Consider the following 19,233-nt stretch of genomic DNA (forward strand, 5'->3'; position numbering starts at 1 on the left):
TTCCCTTCTGTCCCTGGGCACCATCTCTACCTTTCCGCCGTGCTTGCAAAGCCTGGGAAGGGGGAGGGGTGGGTGTTTTTCTTCCATTTTAGCTCAGATTTATTAAGTGACTTGTCCACGTTTCTCTGGAAGTGACAGCTGATGAACAAGGAGTTCCTGAGGTGCTTTGTCCAGATCCAGCCATGGAAATCGGGGGAAAGACAAAAAATTTCCAGCTTGCTCTGGGTTGACGTAGTTGCTAGAGGATGATGTTAATTCTGCTGTTTACAGAAATAAGTCCAGTGTGAGTCGAAGCTTTTTGGTGTTTAAAACCAGATGGTATTTCCTGCCTTGATCAGCCTCAGAGCTTTGGTTCCCATGGCAACCCTGAAGTTCCACCTACTGCAACTTCCCAGTTCTCCAAGCTTCTTCCTCTTCCACCATCGTGCCAGGGTCCCTGGAGAATAAAGCCACTAACTAGCATGTGCATCGCCCTTTACAGTTTACAGCACACTCCAGCATCTATTGCCTTGTTTACTCGTCACCACAGCCTTGCCAGATTTTACAGATGGGAAAACTGAGGCCTCGGAGATGAAGTGATCTGCCCTCTTATCCCTCAGTGGTATCAGTAGGACTCAAACCCAAGTTTTCTGACGCTGGACCTGACCTGGGGTCCCCTAAGCCAGGATGAATATGAATACCCTGCCCTGCAGACCTGCTTTGCTTATGAATCCTAAATGGTCAATTCCATAAATGAGGCAGGTCTCGATCAAGGTATGTCATCTTCAGGCAAGTTACTTAACTTCTCTGTTTGCCTCACTTTGCTCATCTGTAAACCGGGTAGTAATAACGGTACCTCTGGATGGAAGAGAGGAGTAAATGTGCATGTGAAAGTGCTGACTGGAGTTGAAGGAGAAGCCTGGGGGAGTCTCGGTTCTTCCCCAACCATCCATGTGACATTGCTTGCAGAAGCTGTTTCCCATTTCCCCCTCTGTGTAAGAGGTAACAGCATCAGAGTGCTCACATGATGTTGTGCCTAAGATTAATGTACCACCGCTTTGCACACTGCAGTGTGTATATGCATCCCCTGGGGACTGTGCAGGGCCTGCATTTCTTATAAGCATCCAGGGAACGCCAAAGCTATTGGTCCATGGACCCCACTTTGTCTTTGTTTAGAGACAGGGTCTTGGCTCTCTCACCTAGCTAGGCTGGAGTGCAGTGGCGCCATCATAGCTCACTGCAGCCTTCGAATGCTGGGCTCAAGTGATTTTCCCACCTCAGTCTCCCTGGTAGCTGGGACTATAGTCACCACACCTCGCTAATCTGTTTTGTAGAGATGCGGGGAGAAGGGGAGAGGGCAGGGGACGGCGGGTTTTGCTATGTTGCTCGGGCTGGTCGTGAACTCCTGGCCTCAGCAATTCTTCCACCTCAGCCTCCCAAAGTGCTGGGATTACAGGTGTGAGCCACTATGCCCAGCCCACAGATCACATTTTGAGAGGCAAGACTGTAGCTAGAAAAGCACTACTCAAGTGTCATGAATGATTAATTATGCAGAGAGCCATGCCCACATCAGCAGGAAGCTCAAGGAGTTTGGAGAGCTCACTGGGAGTGTGAGCAGGAGCCCATTTGGAGTTTTCCCCAGGTGTGAAACCCTGACAGAGTGCTCCTTAGGCCCCAGCCCTGGAATCTGCACATCCTGGAACCCCATGGGCTTCTGCTGACACCTACACTTGATTTGGGGGCTCTCAACAGAGGACAGAAAAACAACGTGTTATATCTTGCACAACAGAATAGACTCATTGATAATGACTTGCACAATTCTTTAAAAATAAAAATGAACTTTCTAAAATTAAAAAAGGTGACACAGGAATACTAAGTGACCTGTGTTTCAGTGCATGACAGAAAGGGGACTGACGTAGACCTACTACACAGCTCTAAAAGCCTGCACCTTCTGCTTTCTTTCCCCCTAATTTTCTTTGCTCTGTCTTCTTCCTTATATGATTATGGTTTATAAACTGAATTATGTGTATTGCTACCCAATTAACAAATATTTTCCAATCATTCTCACCATAAATCTGGCCAGTGCCTTCCTGGCCCTTGTCACAGGTCCACAACCTAGCTCTGTGGCTGTTGACAAGGAGGTCATACGTCCTGACCTCCTTTGGGGCATCTACCTAGGAAATGAGAAGAAATGAATCGTTAAAAGCTTCAGATGCTGAGGACACCTGCCCTGTGCCAGGCACCGTGCTGGGCACTCGGACTGCCTGTCCTCACACCAGCCCTCGGAGCCAGGACTGTTACTGGTCCAGTGGGTCACCAGCTCCGCACAGGCAGGGACCTTGCTGTACTCCCCTGGCACTTCCCCAGTGCCCACCATGGTGTGCCACCAGTGCCTGCCTGCCTGGGAAGGGCTGTGGGCCCCCCACACTGCCCCTGGCATGCCTGAGGCTCCAGGTGGGCGATGGAAGTTCCCCTGGAAGATCCGGTCTGACGCAGGCTCTTGACTGTTGCCCCTTGTGAGGATGTGTCCAGGCAGCTTTCCCTGTGGCCACCTCATTCTATAGAAGCCACCATGACTTTGATGGACAGCTGAAGCTCTAGCACCTTCTCTGTGGCTGAGGCTCCCCTCCGAGCGTGCACAGCCTGATCACTTAGGAAGCCCCTGTCACAGCTCGGCTCCCTGGGAGGCACACTCTGAGATCAGCCTCAGCTGTTGCCTAGGGTCTGGTCTCTGGATGGGCACCTGTGGAGGTGGGTGGGGGGCAGGACTGGGCGGGAGGAGGGGCTGTGGGCTGTGGCTGAGGTGGGCGAGCAGGTGGGAGGGGTGGGAGGCCACAGGCTGGGGCCCCCTGAAGGCATCGACACTTGAACAGGTCCCTTGGAGTGGGCATCCACGCCAGTGCCTCTGCACTTCTGAGAACACTCATCCGGGGGCTCAAAGGGAGTGTTTTTGATTGTGCTGAAAGTGGAGACAATTGTTCCACTAAAGAGCTGTGAGCAAGAGAAGCGGAGACGCTTAAGAGAGGAAATGTGAACTAGAGAAGTGGCAAGAGGGCCCCAGCACAGGAGGTGACTTCCCCAGGGTCAGACCAGCCCCACCCCATTCGGGGTGCATTTGTGAAGCATTTTCTGTGCTGGGCCCTGGGAACGCTGGCGTGAAACCCTCGGTGCCTCTACATCCCCAACCAAGGGGTACGTGTATGGGAGAGAGAGGGAGGAAGACCCTAGAATGGCCATGTGTCCCTCAGACTGAAGGGCAAGGTAGAGAAGGTGCAGGTCAGCCAGGTCACTAGCCCTCCACTTTTTTATGGTAATATAAATGGAATCATATTATGCAATCTGTGGCCTTCTGTGTCTGGTTTCTCCCACTTGGCCTGATGTTTTCAGGGTTCACCAGGCTGTAGCATGAATCAGTACTTCCTTTCCATGGCTGAATAATATTCCATGGTGTGGATACACCACGTTTTGTGTGTCCACTCCTCAGCTGACGGATATCTGGGCTGTCTCCACCTCTTGCCTATTGTGCACAGTGCTGCTATGAATATCTGTGTACACGTTTTTGTCTGAGTATCTACTTTCAGTTCTTTGGGGCATCTACCTAGGAGTGGAATTGCTAGGTTGTCTGGTCATTCTATGTTTAACTTATGGAGGAAACACTCTCCCTTCTTTCTATAGCTTTTCATAGAACCACAGGGCTGGAAGGGACCTCAAAAGTGACCAGAACAGTGCTGCTCAGACTTCTGGATTCCACACACCAGTAAAACTAAAACTACCATCACCACACCCCGCCTCCCAAAGTAGGAGGGACTTGTTAAAATCAAGCCCTGTAAAAAATGAACATACTCAGTGTCAGGCAAACGTGTTGCCTTGTGCTGGTTACTCTCATATCACCTCCACCTGGTCCTGGCACCTGGGAGCCACTCCCCGGGTCCAATCCCCTCTCTAGCTCCCTGGCACAGGCTTCCCCCTTCCCAAAGCTCTGATCCCTGGAACACTCCTCATCTTTCTCATGGGGCACTGGCCCCATGCCCACGGCCTCCCCAGCACCCTTCCCTGCCCTCTGGGGCCCCAGGGCCTCACTCCTCCTTCCGCCTCCCCAAGGCTCCCTAGGGCTGAGCAGCCAGTGTGAGGCAGTGAAACTGGGGTGCCCCCAGCACTCCCCCGACCTGTGGGAATTCTTAAAAGCGGCAGAGAGAATCACCACGCTATTTATAGTATTTCACAAGTGTCCCCCTCCCCCATTGCGAACAAGCAGCAGAGACTAAATGACATTTCATTTATTTGTGGTGCCGTTGGCTGGGCTGTGCCAATTCACTGTTACCCTCTGTGCTGACAGGCAGCAAGACATCGCGACGAGAATCTGTGCTCTGAGGTGAGACCTGCACTCAAACCCAACTGTTCCGTGTTGGCCATGTGACCTTGGTAAAATAGGTTAACATCTGTGTGCCACAGTCACCAAACTGATTGAAAGGGAATGAATGTTCAGGCTGCCTCTCAGGGTTATTGTGAAGATGAGGCAGGTTGACTTCTAGAAGCTTCTGGCACACCCCAGGGGCTTGCTACATGACAGCCATCATTAGAAGAAATCTGAGCATTTTATGCCTTTGATGAGCACAAAGTGGGAAGACAAATTCACCGTTATTTAGTATGTGTAGTTTGACAAACAAAAATATTTCAAAGAATCAAGTCCCTGCCTGAAAATAACAATAAAATAGTGTTTGATGGTGAGGATGAAACCCACTCTCTAGGGCTGAAATGGTGTCCCGGTCTCTTACCAATGGATACCGTGGCCTTGGTAAGGACTTAGGGTATGGCCAAATCCTGACACAGACACCAGGAAAGTGAGGACGAGTCTCCTTGACAAGGATGGCCATGCCTGTGTCTACCAGCCCTGGAGAGGAGGTTCCAGCAGGGCCCAGGAAGCTGGGAGGGACCCTCCACTCCACTCCCCTGGGCTGGGAGATGTGGTCTGCATGGGGAGGAAGCCGGGGCGCAGGGGGTGCTGAGACAGGTGAACTGGGCCAGCTTTGTGCTCTATGCGCTACCGTGACCCTTCGTGTTTGCCTCCCTTCTGTCATTCCCAAGCCTTGGTGAACCTCTGTCTATTTGAGATTGGCTCCTCGGCCGAGGGGCTGAAATTAAGGCAGGGTCTAAATCTATACTTACGGTGCATGTTAAGGAGGCGCAGAGCCCCCCAAGACCTTTGGGGAGCCTGGCAAGCCCTCAGGAAATATGTGACTAGTGAGAAACTCCCAAGGGGAGGTGACTCACCACCCACCTTCCCCGGGGGATTTTCCCTTGCAGCCCAGTCCTGCAGAATTTGGTAGCAACTTTATTAGGGAAAACATCAGGTCTCTTTACACATTGAACAGGTCCTACTGGATAACAAGACATGATTAACTTGCTTGGAACGGACAAGGACAGACAAGGGATGGCACTTTCATTGTGGGCAGCAGAATCTTCTTGGGCAGGGTCCCAGGCCCTTCGGGAGGCACTTACTTGGAAGCACAGGTCAGTGTGGATGTCCACAGCCATCCAGCCTCAGGCCTGGCTGACGTAAGTGTCTTCAGACAGCTCCATGGCAAGAGCAAATGAGAGAGTTCCCTGCCCCTCTCTGCCTGCTGCGTCCGCGCCTACAGTTTGGCTGGACTGTCTCCTTTCTTTCTGTCCACCTTGCTGGGAAGCCCAGAGGCAGGCACTGATGGAGGGCGGGATCCGAAGGTCGACCCTCTTGCTGTCCCGGTCTGGCTCTGACGCCAGCAGAGCCATCTCAGCTGCCGCTACCTCTTGCTGGAGGTGGCTTCTTCTGGCCTCACCCACCCTGCCATAGCTTCATTAGGGTGGGGGAGAGAAGAGGGGAGAGGAGAGAGAGAGAGAATTTAAAAATGTGCAACTATCTCTGAGATTTCTCACATCTGTACAGCTCCCAGTGTGAAAAGGGCTTTCTCACTTGCATCTGATCTTCAGCACCTTGGGAATTCTTATCCCCTTGTAACCAAAAGGGAAACTGAGGCTCACAGAGATGAAGAAACATATCCAACATTACCCAGTGAGAAGTGGCTGAGCCAAAACCCAGTGCTAGGTCTGACTCTAGACCCAGTACTCTTTCTAGGATAACAGATTGCTCCAACACATTCCAAAGGACCAAAAATCAAAAAAACATGTATCCAACTTACTCAACAATGTATCACCCACAAATGTTACATACTGCTTTTGCACATGCTGTCCCCAGTCTGGGTTCCCTTCTCTTCCCTGCCTGCCAGCCATGCCCAGACCCGCCCTCCAGGACCTAGTTCCGGTTCTTTCCTCAGAGCCCTGCCTGGGCTGGGCTGGAGCCGTCACTGATGACTTTCCCTGTGCCGTGCACCAAGCACACACCTCTACCACTGCACCATTTTTCTATGTGCTTGTCTCCTTTAAGGTACCAAGGTTCCCCTGAGGGCAGAGATGAGTCTTTTTCGTCATGGGTTTAGACCACAAGCATGGGGCTGGTGCAGGGTGGATGCTCAGTAAATGCTCAGTGAACCAAAGATGAAAAAGTAAATGTTCTCTTTGCAAAACCAGCTGGCCTCCATATAATGGCCTGGCACTGCAGCAACGAGGTGGGAACCCTGCCCTGGCCAGTGGAGGCTAGCACACCCAGCACACACCAGCAGGACACTGCATGGATGCTGGGAAACCATGCCCGCCACCCAGCAGGAGTCCCGCAGGATGGAGAGCCTCATGAGCAGGGTCCCCACCATCTCAAAGTCAGGGGAGTCCCCCACCCTCATGTCCCACTGCCAAGCAGGCCACCTCTGCAGCGGGGGAGGGTGCTACCAAGGACCCTGAGCCAGCTGCGGTGCTCCAGCACCCCATGCCCCACCCCCAGAGCTGGGAGGGCTCATGGCTGCTACTGTCCCAGTCAAGCGGGGCTTCCCCAATGGTGTCTTGCAAGAGCACCCCGGAGAAGTGTTCTGTGATCAGATGAGTGTGTGAAATGCTACAAGCTCCATGGCCCCACGAAGAGGCCCTACACACCCCTGCATGCTGAAGGTCATGAGACGCCTACAGCAAAGATGACCATGCAGCTCGGCTTTAACCCAGTGTCTGCCAAACCCACTTGATCACGGAACCTCACCCCACTTTCACATACACACCCCCTTAATTTTCTTTATGAAAAACCTATTAATATCCTGTGGAACTAGTGTTCCAAGGAGCACACGTTAGGAAATGCTGGTGAAGAGTCACCAAGCAAAGGAGATACTTCTTGTGGAGGGGACAGCCTCTTGGAGACGGCTGGGGACACACGTAGGGTGAGAAGGGTCCCCAGGAGGGAGTGAGCAAGGCCCAGAAAGGGTGCCAGGAACCGCTCACCAACCAGCGCACAAGTGCCTGGAGAAAAAAAACATCGATATTTGAGTCCAGTAAAAAAGACAAGAAGAGGCATCATCTGGAGTCTCAGTCTTCCTGTCTGCAAAATGGGAATAATAAGCCCTGCTCTGTCCAGGGTCATCCAACGAGATCATGGAGGTGTGCATTTGTGGAAAGTGACCCGCAGCACAGCGCCTGTGTGTTACAGGTGCTCAATCAAACTTACCTGGGTGAAAGCTACATCAATACACGGGTCACCAAAACACAGGACTGCAGCAAAAAGCAGCCACAAAACTGCAAAGCATCTAACACCGGGGGCCATGTATTTCAAGGGCAGACAATTCTAGGCCTATGGACAGCCCCTGAAGATATCAGTACGTTAAAACAATGGGAATCCCCAGTGCTTCTAGAATCTCCAGGAACTGGTGGAAAAGGAACAGGCTTGGAGGCCAGCAGGCCTAGTTAACCCCAGATCTGCTCCTTCTGAGCTGTGGAACTGGCGTGCAGCTTCCTTTCCCAAAGCAGCTGTTTCCTTGAGGTGCAGGAGGCAGCTGAGCAGTGCTACCTCCAGGGGGGCAGTGAGGGTGAAATGACAATGCGGTAAAGCTGCTGGCACATAGTAGGTGATCAAGAAATGTGTCTCCTTAAAGAAGGATGGGACCCAAGGAAGCTTTACAAAGATGTGTGTCAGTGATGGCCCGACTGAAATGCTTTATCTTCAGTCATGTGGAAAGCTGACTTCTGTGGGTGGAAGGTTGGGAGGATGAAGAAGGAACAACACCCACTGGGCCTCAGGCAGAGGGAGGAAACCACGAGGCTCTGGGCAGTACAGTAACGATCGCCTCTGAAAGCCGGCATAGCGGGATGGGCTTTCATGGCTGGGGGAAGGACAGATGGGAGATCTCGCCTCCCAAGGAGACCAACACGTGGCCCAGCACAGCTCGTGGTAAAGATTGGAATTCTGTGAAGGCCACCATCTATTGGGTACTGCTTGCAGATCAAGCACTTCATGCACACTGGCTCCAAGATCCAATTAAGATACTGAAAGCCAGATCTGAACCTTGAACCTGAGTCCAGAGCGCAAGCTCTTTCCACTCTACTGTGTTGCCTCTCCACGTCGGGTCCCTGGCCCGTCCAGATGCTCAAGGGTGGAGACCAGCCCTGGCTTGTCCCTGCACACTCAGCACCCAGCATGTAACAGAAATGCAGCAAGCACTGGCCGCGTGAATTACTCACTGGAAAACACTTTGGAAGGCAACTGGCTTTTAAAAGTCAGAGCCCCTCTAATACAACATGATATAGTCAGACACTACACAGGCCAATTCACTTTTGAGGAATGTAGCATTAACGGGATCTAGGAAAAAACTCCAAATTCTACACCTCTTTGCCTAGAAAACTTGAGCACCACAGTCCTTTCTCAGTGTGACACATTGGTCTTCGGATCCCCCTTGCAGTGCAGAAAGCCCAGAGTGATACGGGGTGAGGAGTGTGGATGGAGTATCAGAGCATCGTCTCCCTCCACCCTCTGTCTCGCAGATGAGGAAACTAAAAGCAGAAAGAAGAAGGGTCCACACAGCAGGCCTCCTCTATTTTTCCTACATAAAAGGCTGTTGTTGCAATAAAGAAAAATGCACTCAACATACACATCCCCAACACCTGTTGTATGATGTATGCAGCAGGTGCTATAAAGTGCTAGAGCAGAGTCACATACAAAGTGCTAAGGGACCCCAGTGGCTAGATGGGAGTCAAGAAAGGCTTCACCTGATAGGTGACGTGGACCAAGAGGGACAAGCTGGAAGTTTTAAGGGAAGTTGTGGCAGGGCGGACTAATCTCCACCAAAATATGCGCTCCCCACCTAAGTTTAAAGTTGTTGCTGGGAAGCCGCTAGCTGAATGGAGACTACACTTCCCAGCCTCCTTTGCATCGCAGTGGCCAAGGGAGGGTGAACGGGAGTGTGTCAGTTAAGGACAAGGTAGTTAAGAAGTGGCTGGGCCTTCTCTACCATCCCCTTCCCTTGCTGCCACCCAGAAGCAAAGACTCTGGGGCTCCTGGAGCACAAGATGAAAGGAGCTAGGTCCCCGAATCACGACGTGAAACCACCTGCAAGCAGCAGCAGCCCTACTGGACTGTGATGTGAGACTCAATCTCTGTGTGTTGTAGGTCGTTCTAGCAACAAGCACTACCGACCAACGCAGCAGCGGGACGCAGGGTGTTCCAGGCAGAGAGAGCAACGCGACTGAGCCACAGCGGTGTGACAGAGCGGGTGTGTGTCCGGGAGCAGGGGCTGGGCCCTGGCTATGTGAAGGTGGAGGTGGGGTTCAGAGAGCTCACGCTGGTGGCCACAGAAAGGAGGTCACGTACAGGGGCTGCTGCCAGGAGCCCTGGTGTTGCTGGCACTGCTCTCAAAGGAAGAGTGGAAGTTGTGAATGGTTTCCTGTAAAATTTGTCTCTCTCGTCCCTGCGGAGGAAATTGAAAACAGACACAGAAAGTCTTGTTAAATCTTTTAACCATTAATTCAATTGACACAGTGTTGTTAATGTTCAACTCATACTCGAAAAACCCATGGGTGTCTTGGGGAAAATAAATTACCTAATTGAAAGAGCACCAAGCTTAATAAAAACACACTGAGTCAGGCTCTCCCCAGCACGGCCATCGCAGCCTGTCAGCGCTGGAGAGGCCGCGGGGACACGGGAGTCCGATCCCCTGGACCAGGACAGGAGGCAGAGCCCAGAGGCCAGGACCGGCTTGTCCCAGGCACGTGGCCTGGAAGGAAGGTCTCCTCCCTGCCCGGCTCCATATGTCCTTCCAGCCTTCAGATTTCCAGAGGATTCAATGGGAGCCACCTATCCTCCTGCTACACAGGGAGAGGCTGAACTGCCTTCACTCCCCGTTGCCCAAAAGGTGTCAGATTCCTCTTCACAGAGATTCCCTTCTCACTCCATCCCTACAACACCCCCAGCCCCCACACACACATTCTGACATGGGAAAAGAGTGGACGTGGATGTTTCTCTGAGCCCAGAAAACATCTTCACTGAGGACATGGCTGGGAGACAGCGATATATAGAGGCTAAGAACAGAGGCTGGGCTGTGCAAGGTGGCGCCTGTTGTCCCAGCTACTCGGGAGGCTGCGGTGGGAGGAGTGTTTGAGCCCAGAAGTTTGAGGCCAGCCTGGTGAGACTCTGTTATCTCTTGAAAAAAAATACAAAGAACAAAGACTGGAACCAAACAGCCTGGGTTCAAAGCCCATCTCTCCCATTTAGTGGTTGCGTCACCCTGAGCAAGAAACGTAACCGCTCTGGGCCTTGGTTTCCTTATCTATATAATGGGGATAAGAATAGCAGCTCACACGATGGCTGCTGACATCAGACCCTGTGTAAGACGCAGCCAGGTCCTGCCCTCAGCGGGCAGCAGTGTGGATTAAACATATATTTTTAAAATTAACAAATAAATGTGGTCAAAATGTTAAGTAAATTAGAAATGTACAACGTCTGGCAGATTGTTCTCTGCTAAGAGTGAAAACGGGGAAAAAGTCGACGGAATAAGCCCCGACTTCAAACTTTCTTTCCCGTCATTTCACTCTGGGTGGTGGTGGGGGTCTTCTCCAGACCCCCAAGTGGACATCTGTGCTGACAAGGCCTCCCGGACCCCCGAGAGGACAGTGAGACTCTCCTTCACGTCAGTCCTTCCAGGCAAACAAGGTGGAAGGGCGCCCTCGGCATTCTACCAGCACAAATCTCGGGGCTGCAGGGCAGACGGACAGAGCATGGCATGTGGGGTCCGAGGCCTTGGAGTCCCTCCTCCAGCACTGACCAGTGGTGGCCTCCCAGGCACGTCCCCATTCCATATCTGTAAAACGGGGATAATGTCACCCACCGGGGCTGCCATCAAGCTCACCCTGAGATAATGAACGGGGCGGCACCGGGCACACTGCAGAGGGCTAAGAAGTAACAGAAGGGGTGACAAGCGGTTTCATTACTGAGCACCACCTTGGCCTTAACTGCCTGAGGAACGAGGCCAGGGTGACACAGGGTCCCGGCACTTGCTGCCTCCTAACCTTAGGAGGGAGCTATAGATGATTAAAATTGTAATCGTTTCCTGCATCCACAGTGAATTGAAGATGAAAATAATTGTCCTTTAAAAACTCCTGAGCTTCAAAGGACCTGCTTGGTAATTCTCAAAAGCAAAAAAACAAAACAAAACAAAACAAAAAAAAAACAAATGGCCATTAAATGTAGAAAAAAAGGTTCAATCTACCCAGTATTTCAAAAAATGCACATTAAAACAAGACACATTTTTTTGCCTATCAAATTAATACAGATTAAAAAACAAACTGGTAGTACGCAATGCTGGCAAGGCTGCAGGGAAGCTGGAACTCATACACCCCAGCTGGCGGGAGTGACTACTGGCTCTCACTGGAAAGTCATCCAGATGTACATACACCTTGACTCTGACTCTCCAACTCAGTAATTCCACTTTCAGACATCTATCCTGAGAGAATAATTAGAAAGCCTTATATACAAAGTTGTCCACTGTAGCACTATTTATATAAAGTTTGGATATCTACATATTCAACAAGTAGGGATTTTTAAAAAATTAATTTTAGCACATCTATACAAATTTCTTATATGAAAAGAGAGTTCTTAGTGACATGGGTAGCTGCATATATTTAATGTTAAAGAAAGCAGGATGTAAAATTGTAGATCCAAATTTATCTTAGCCATGTTTAAAAAAAAATTGGACATAAAACACTGCAGACTTATCTGCCCAAAAGTGAAAGGCATTGGCCTCTGGGTGATTGGATCGCGATTCGTGACTTCTTAAAGAAAATTCTTTTCACAATTTTGGTAATATGTAAATTTAGTAAAATGAATATGCAGTGCTTTGATAACGACAAAAAGGGTACCAGAAAGAAACAGTGGCTTAGGACCAACTAACTCATCATTTCTAGTGAACCTTCTCCAATACATAACTCATGTGAAATTAACACACTAATAAGCAGACTCCCAACTGAAATACCAGCACATGTTCACCTAGAACTTACCTGGCTCACAGGCTGAGGGTCCACAATGCTTTGCTGATGCTATGCCTGATAATGTTTGCTGCCACTATTATGTTATTATGAGTCAGGTTTTTGGTTAATACTCACTTAAAAAAATTTTAGGCTAAAATGCTCAAACTTTTTTTGACTGTGTAAGAAACGCATTGTATATCACAACCCTGTTTCATGCAATCATATATAACAGAAGCAAGTTCTGTACCTTCTACCTGCAAAGCTATTTTCTATTCTCTGTTTTTTAAAATGCTGCTTACGAACCATTACATGGACCCCACAACCCACCAGCATGCTGCGGACCACTGCAAGACAGACGTGGGGGCAAGGAAAGCCGGGCCTCCCTCGCACACGTCCCTGGCTGGGCTCCACAGCGTGTATGGAGCATTCAAGCCACAGTGGGTACCCAATGGGCCTAGCTTGCATTGCAAAATAAAAAGTATGAAGGTTAGAAGGCGAAGCTCATATGCTGCAGCAATCGCAGAGGCAGGAGCCCCTGCATGCAGGGCCAGGGAAGTCTGGTCCAGAACAGCCGAGGCCCAGGGCATCTCACGGGCATCAGCAGTGTTCTTGGAAGCCACCTTTGGCCTGAGGAGTTCTTTGCTAATTTTAAGAACCAGCACAGAGTTGCAGCAGTAACTTGGAATAGTGCAGCAGAAGTTAAATTTGTTTTTGTAATATTAAACTTCGTCCTAATCTTGCCTTTTCTCTGTGACACACTAGGCCCCCAAGGAGGACACCAACAGCCATCCCTCTGCCTCTCCTAATGAGGACCTGCTCAGTACAGGATCAGACTATTAGAGAACAGGGAATGGGGGCAATGAATTTGAGAGAAAACTAGAAAAAGGTTCTAGTCTGTATAAACTTTAAGAAAAACGTCCTCCTTTGGGGTGGGCTCAAGATGTCACATTGTCCATTCTGGTGATGCCAGTTAAGTTTCTGAAGGTTTGCAAACCAGCCAAGTCTGTCTTCTTTTTGTGATCCTGGGCCAAGAAGGCCATGGCCACAGAGAGCAAAGGGGATTAGCAGTTGCCATCTGGCCTGTCCTCTCATTGTCCCGGCATCCAGAACCTTTTTTGTCTTTCTCCTTCCTTACCTGGCTGACACATGGCATCCTCCCACCTCCATTCTCTCTGGGGCTCACACACCTGTCCTCTGGAGGCCGGGAGGAGGAAGGGTCCTCTAACTCCTGGGCCACAGCCCCTACCATCACTCAACCCCCTCCCCCTCAAAGCCCTTGCCCTTACTTGATTGGGTCACCTTTGACCACCCTGAGGGCCTTCATCTGTCCCCTGGGACCTCCCACATGCCATGGCTCTTGCTCTGTGTTGCAGTCATTTCTTTAGTTCTTTAAATGTGTGACACATCTTCACACCACAGGGCCTTTGCACATGTGCTTCCCTCTGCCTGGTCTGCATTTTTCTTCTACCCCTTTATGCAGTGGTTCCCACTCTTCCTTTAGATCTCAGCCACCCCTGCCACTTGCTCAGGAGTGTCTTCCCATCCCTTCCCTTCCGGCCCCACTCTAAGCCAGGAGCTTTCATGGCACCACCTGCCTCTCCTTTACGTGTGCTGTGGGTGAGTTACACTGAGGCAGTACAGCACGTGGCCAGGACACAAACCCTGGCCCTGTCACGTACTGGCTGTGTGACCTTGGGCAAACTCTTTAACCTCTCTGTGTCTTGGTTTCCTCATCTATAAAGTGGAACCGACCTTGGCGGCTTTTGCACAGATTAAATGAATGACTACAGTATGTGACATGCTCAGACACAGTGCTAGGCACGGAGTGATTCTGAAGCTCAGCACCCACAGTGCCTGGGACAAAGCAGATTTGCAAAGCGCCCTTTTTCATGAATAAATCAATGCCCCAAAGACTTTAGTGATTGTTTTGGTTAATCCACCCACTGTGAGCCACCCTGGGGTTTCTGTTTCCTGGATGATGCTCTTCTAACAGCCAAGACCTGCCCACCTCTGCAATCTCCATGCCTGCCTCGCCTACCTCTCCTCCCCCTGCACATCTAACAGCAGAGCAGAAGCAGTGCTGGTCTGGAAGTCAGGGGTCACTGTTCGTCTCTGAGCCTGGGCTTCCCTATCTGTAAATTGAGGAGTCCAGGCCCAGGGAATAGGCGAGAAATGCATAGAAACAGGCCATTTACAGAGGACAAAGAACAAATAGTAAAGTCTTGAAGAAAAACACTCGGCCTTGCAAATGCCTGCAGCAATGCTAACTAAATCACTTTGAAGGATCAACTCATAGCCTATAGACCGGTAATAATAATGAAGGAGCTAGGCCTAGTTGCTCACACCTGTAATCCCAGCACTTTGGGAGGCCAAGGCAGGAGGATTGCTTGAGGCCAGGAGTTTGAGACCAGCCTGGACAACAAAGCAAGATGCTGTCTCCACAAAGAAATAATAATTAAAAATTTAGCTGAGTGTGGTGGTGTGCACCTATAGTCTCAGCTACTCAGGAGCTGAGGTAGGAGGAGTGCTTGAGCCCAAGAATTTGAGGCTATAGTGAGCTATGATTACGCCACTGCACTCCAGCCTAGGTGACAGGGCAAGACGCTGTCTCAAAAAATAATAATGACATGACAACAATAAAACAACCACCTCCCACCCTGGCAGGGCTGGGAGGAGCCGCCTCCACACACTGTGGGGCAGCAGAAAGGTTAAGATGAAGAGGCCAGAAGACCTGGGTGTAGCTTCTGTCTCCTCTGCCCACCACCCTGTGACTTGTGCATGGTCCCCCCCTCCCCATTCTGCTCACTTGCCACCCAGACAAGGTAAGTGTAAGGACAGCAGCCTCCGGGCTGTCTTGAGGACTGATGTGGAAATGTATGCCAAGTGATTTGTAAATGATAAAGTGCTACATAAATATTTATTTGCTGCTGGCACTATACGTCTGTTCAATATTTCTGTGTATAATCCAGCAATATACAGAAAGAACCATAAAAATGGCCATGCTGTCTGACATAATCTTGTATCATAGAACATAGCCCAAGGAATAACAACAAACAAAAAAAAAAAAAAAGAAGAAGAAGAAAGAAAAAGGCAAAAGGGAGAGATTCCATTATGGTAACATTTATAATTGTAAAATCCCCGACACGACACTATTGTCCAACAAGTGGGAAGCTGCTAGGCAAAGTGTGAACAAGCAACAGGTAAGCAGGTATTATACATTGTTGCTGGAATGAGAAACAGAAAAATTCATCCTATATTTGGAAAAAAAGCAGAAGGCAAAATGAATAGCCCAATAGCAACTATAATTAACGTTTGCAAAGTGAGTGATGAGTTTTTTGGTGTGTGTGCACCTTTGGGGGGATGGGAGGCACTGTTAATCTTTAGCTTTAAAGCTGATGAAACAGAAATTTAACATTAGACAAAAACTTGGGATGCCAACAATAACAACAGTGATTGACGGGTCTCTGTGTGCCAGGTGCTCTGCTAAGCATTTTTAGTCCTTGCAACCACTTCATCACCCTCACTCTGCAGGGAGGCTCAGAGAGGTGTATGCGTTGCCCCAGGCAACACAGCAAGTATGTGGAGGAACCAGGATTCAAACCCAGGTCAGCCTGACTCCAGGGCTTCTCTGAACAAAGGGCTCTGTGTCCATGGTGCTCCCGTGGGCAATACCTGGCTCTGTGGGGTGAAATTACCCAAGGGAACGTTTTGGCTGAGTCTGGGGAGAAACAACGTTATGGGGAGAGAGGTCCCAAGAGGGAACAGACAAGGCCGGGAGGCAGTCAGTGCTGGGCCACGAGCAGTGTGCACGAGAGGCCGGCTCTGTCGGATATGCCAGGGGAGATGAAGTTAGACTCCCCTAGACCCTAGGACCCCCGCAAGGCTCTCAGCTGCCTGAAACAAGGAAAGAAAAAAGGCTGAGACAATACCTTGCCTGCGTTCAGTTCGGAAATGGCGGCCAAAATCTGCTGCCTGGACCCATCTGTCTTGATGCCCAGCTCCTTCAAGTCGCCGTCAGTCAGCGTGAGGAAGGCTTCCATGTCCACCTGGGAAGAGAGGGGGGCTCGCCACCATCTGCCCGATGCCACGCTCTTTCATCCCAACCGCAACAGACATACCGTGATTATAAGCTATGGGTGCTCATTAGGAGTGAACTAATTATGATTCGCTACTTCCAATTCCTGACTTTATGCTTAAAATGTAGTTGAAAATATCATTAAACGCCAACTTTCCTCAGCTCTAGCCCTTAGATTTTCCAAACAGATGCATTTTGGCAAGACCCTTAAATAAAACAAATAAGGAAAATCTTCAAGAGAGCAGTCTCGGTGGCTAGAAGGGTAGAAACGCAAGCCCTGCTAGCAGAAAGGTGTGCCCGTGTTGCTGCACTTCTAACAACGCTGGATACTGCCACAGAAACGTGGGTACATGGCGGTACTCACCTCGCCTCCCCCTCAGAGGACAAGAGAGGAGCAGACTGTGGAAAGACAGAGGGAAGAGATAAGCAGAAGCAACAAAGCAGAGAAGGGCTGAGAATGAGGGCGTCTCAAAACCGTGCAACCCTGGGTTTCTACGGGTGAGATCCTAACAGCTCTGCCAGCCGTGCTGGGCCCTGGACGTGAACTCAGGGCCTCTGTTCCTCTAAGGCAGGATGAAGGGATGGTCGAAAGTGTGTCGGACGAAGCAAGCACACCCACTCCCTGCGTGCTGGACGACAACAGCCCCAGACAGAGGGGGACAGAGAACAAGCCTCCGCACCGGCCAGAACCCAATCTCGGTCCACCGGAGGCCAGTCTCACTGTCAGAGTATGAGAGGGTGAGAGCAGCTAAGACCATGTCGTGCAAAGCACTTCCTAAGCATTTTACATAGACTGAGTCACTTAACTCTCACAGCATGAGAGAGGTACATCACTATCCCCACTTTGGAGAGAGGGAAACTGAGGCATGGAGAGCTTTAGCACCCAGAGCCGGGACCCAGACAGCGGACCCCAGCGTCCCGGCCCCTCTCCACGGTGCCATGTGGCCTTCCGATGCCGCAGCTGCACGTTCGCCGGTTTTCCCCACGGAGTCTCCCTGATGGCAGCAGCCGCCCTGCTAACATGACTTTCCCTAAGAATTACGGGATTCTGTCACCTGTCTGGGCCCTTGCCCTGGGGCGTCACCCTTACAGACAATGCTACAGCCTCACAAATCAGACTCCAACAACAGTGCTCATCTAAGAGATGGGACAAAGAGCTGGCTGCCCACAGCTCCCTCGGCAGCCGGCTCTCGGGAGGCGGAGGCAGAGTGGCCCCGGAGACAGACAGACAGACAGACAGACGGGGTGCCAATTCCCACTAGGCCGGGGACCCGGGCAGGTGCCTTACCTCAGTTCCCCACCATGTAAGTTACAGGGTGGTTGCAGGCTCTACAAAGAGCGTTTATAAAAAGCTTTAGAAACTGTATTTACAAACTGTAAAAGAGACTACTATACTTTTATATGACACTGGTGTCATTTAAAATAAAACTCTCATAACTTATTGAAAATCCTTAGTTTTTCACTTTATAAGTAGGCTTTATTCTATATTCCCTCTCATAGAACCAGATTTTTAAAAGTTTTCTTCAAAACATTTATGTCCAGAGAGATTGTTTTCTGAAATCCCGATTGCCCCTCCCCCCATCCTTCCCTCTCTCTTTTAACAGTCACTTTGCTTTTCTGGATTAAAACCAACCAACCACCCAACCGTGAACCGGGTTTGAGTCAGTGGGGCAGTCTGTGCCCGCAGCCAATCCTCAGCGTGTCTGAGACGCAGGCATTTGCCACCTCTCTGATGGTAACACGCTCCTGACGTCTCTCTGGGACTTCACAGCCCACGACATGCCGAGGGGCGGAATGACCAGGTGATGCAATTTTGATGGAAACCTCCTGTCCCTGCCCAGCTGGACACTAGTCTCTCCCCACCACCCCAGGCCTGCAGCAGGGACCCCACACCCAGCCTGGCACCACCTCACTTCTGAGGTCCCCACGCCTGCCCTCCACCTCCTAAGCGGTTCCTCCCTCCCACTGGTGCCGCCTCACGGGCTCCTCCAACCCGTCTGCCTCACACCAGAGGCCACAGATCTCCCCGGCCCGCATCTGCCTCAAGCCCGTGGCCGGGAGAGGCAAGTCCACACGTCCAGGCCCCACTCTCTCCTCCAGACGTGCTGGCCTTGGCCCAGTCCCAACCGGGCCAAAGTGCCTGTGGCTCTCTGAACGAGTCCTACCCCTTTTCTCGGATGTCCTTCCAGTCACATTCTCCTTTCGCCAAAGCTCAGCTTAACTCTCAGCTCAGGTCTCCTTGGTTCTTCACTTTGTAGACCCCTTACACGGGCTCCCAGAGTGTCCTGGGCACTTGTACATTTCCCAGTACCAGGCTCTGGCAGAGGGCCTGATAGCGGGGCAATGACTCAAGTAGTAAGCGTTTGCTGACTGACTGAATGATCGCACCAACCAACCAGTCTTCTCCTGCCTCTCCATCTGCATTGACCTTCTCAGTCTCTGACCTCTATCAACCCTGGGGAATGGCAAACCCCCATGGCTCATTTTAGGTGGAGTGTACCAGAGACTGAATTCCCCTCCAGTGAGTACTTGTGAAGGGTTAGCAGGGACAGGGTAAAAACATCCCAGTGTCCTTTCAATATTCGTATCTCTCTCTCTTTTTTTTTTTTTTAAGTAATAGAATCTCAATTTTCAGCTGGGCACATTTCCATACAGCTAAAACATTGTATTTCTAAGTTTCCCTTGCACATAAGTACGTGTCAGGTGACAAAGTTCTGGCCAATGAGATATATACTAATAAGGCTGTGTGGCACTTTTGGGGAGTCTCCTTAAAAAGGAGTGGATGTGTCCTTTCGCAATCTCCTCTTATCCTG

The 19,233-nt window shown here is 50.5% G+C and overlaps 1 protein-coding gene across 1 annotated transcript in view; it reads right to left on the bottom strand.

Moving 5' to 3' along the window:
• Window positions 1–5,759: 5,759 nt before the first annotated feature.
• The window catches only part of ANKS6 (ankyrin repeat and sterile alpha motif domain containing 6), a 57,320-nt gene continuing 43,846 nt past the window's right edge, over window positions 5,760–19,233 (bottom strand). Inside the window, exons 14-16 of the mRNA XM_069474473.1 lie at window positions 16,275–16,391; window positions 9,695–9,791; window positions 5,760–5,809 (exon numbers count right to left, since the gene is read on the bottom strand). Coding sequence (XP_069330574.1) covers window positions 5,760–5,809; window positions 9,695–9,791; window positions 16,275–16,391 — 264 coding nt within the window. The remainder of the gene's footprint in view (window positions 5,810–9,694; window positions 9,792–16,274; window positions 16,392–19,233) is intronic.

This window comes from Eulemur rufifrons, chromosome 7 (genome assembly GCF_041146395.1).
Source record: "Eulemur rufifrons isolate Redbay chromosome 7, OSU_ERuf_1, whole genome shotgun sequence".
Lineage (NCBI taxonomy): Eukaryota > Metazoa > Chordata > Mammalia > Primates > Lemuridae > Eulemur > Eulemur rufifrons.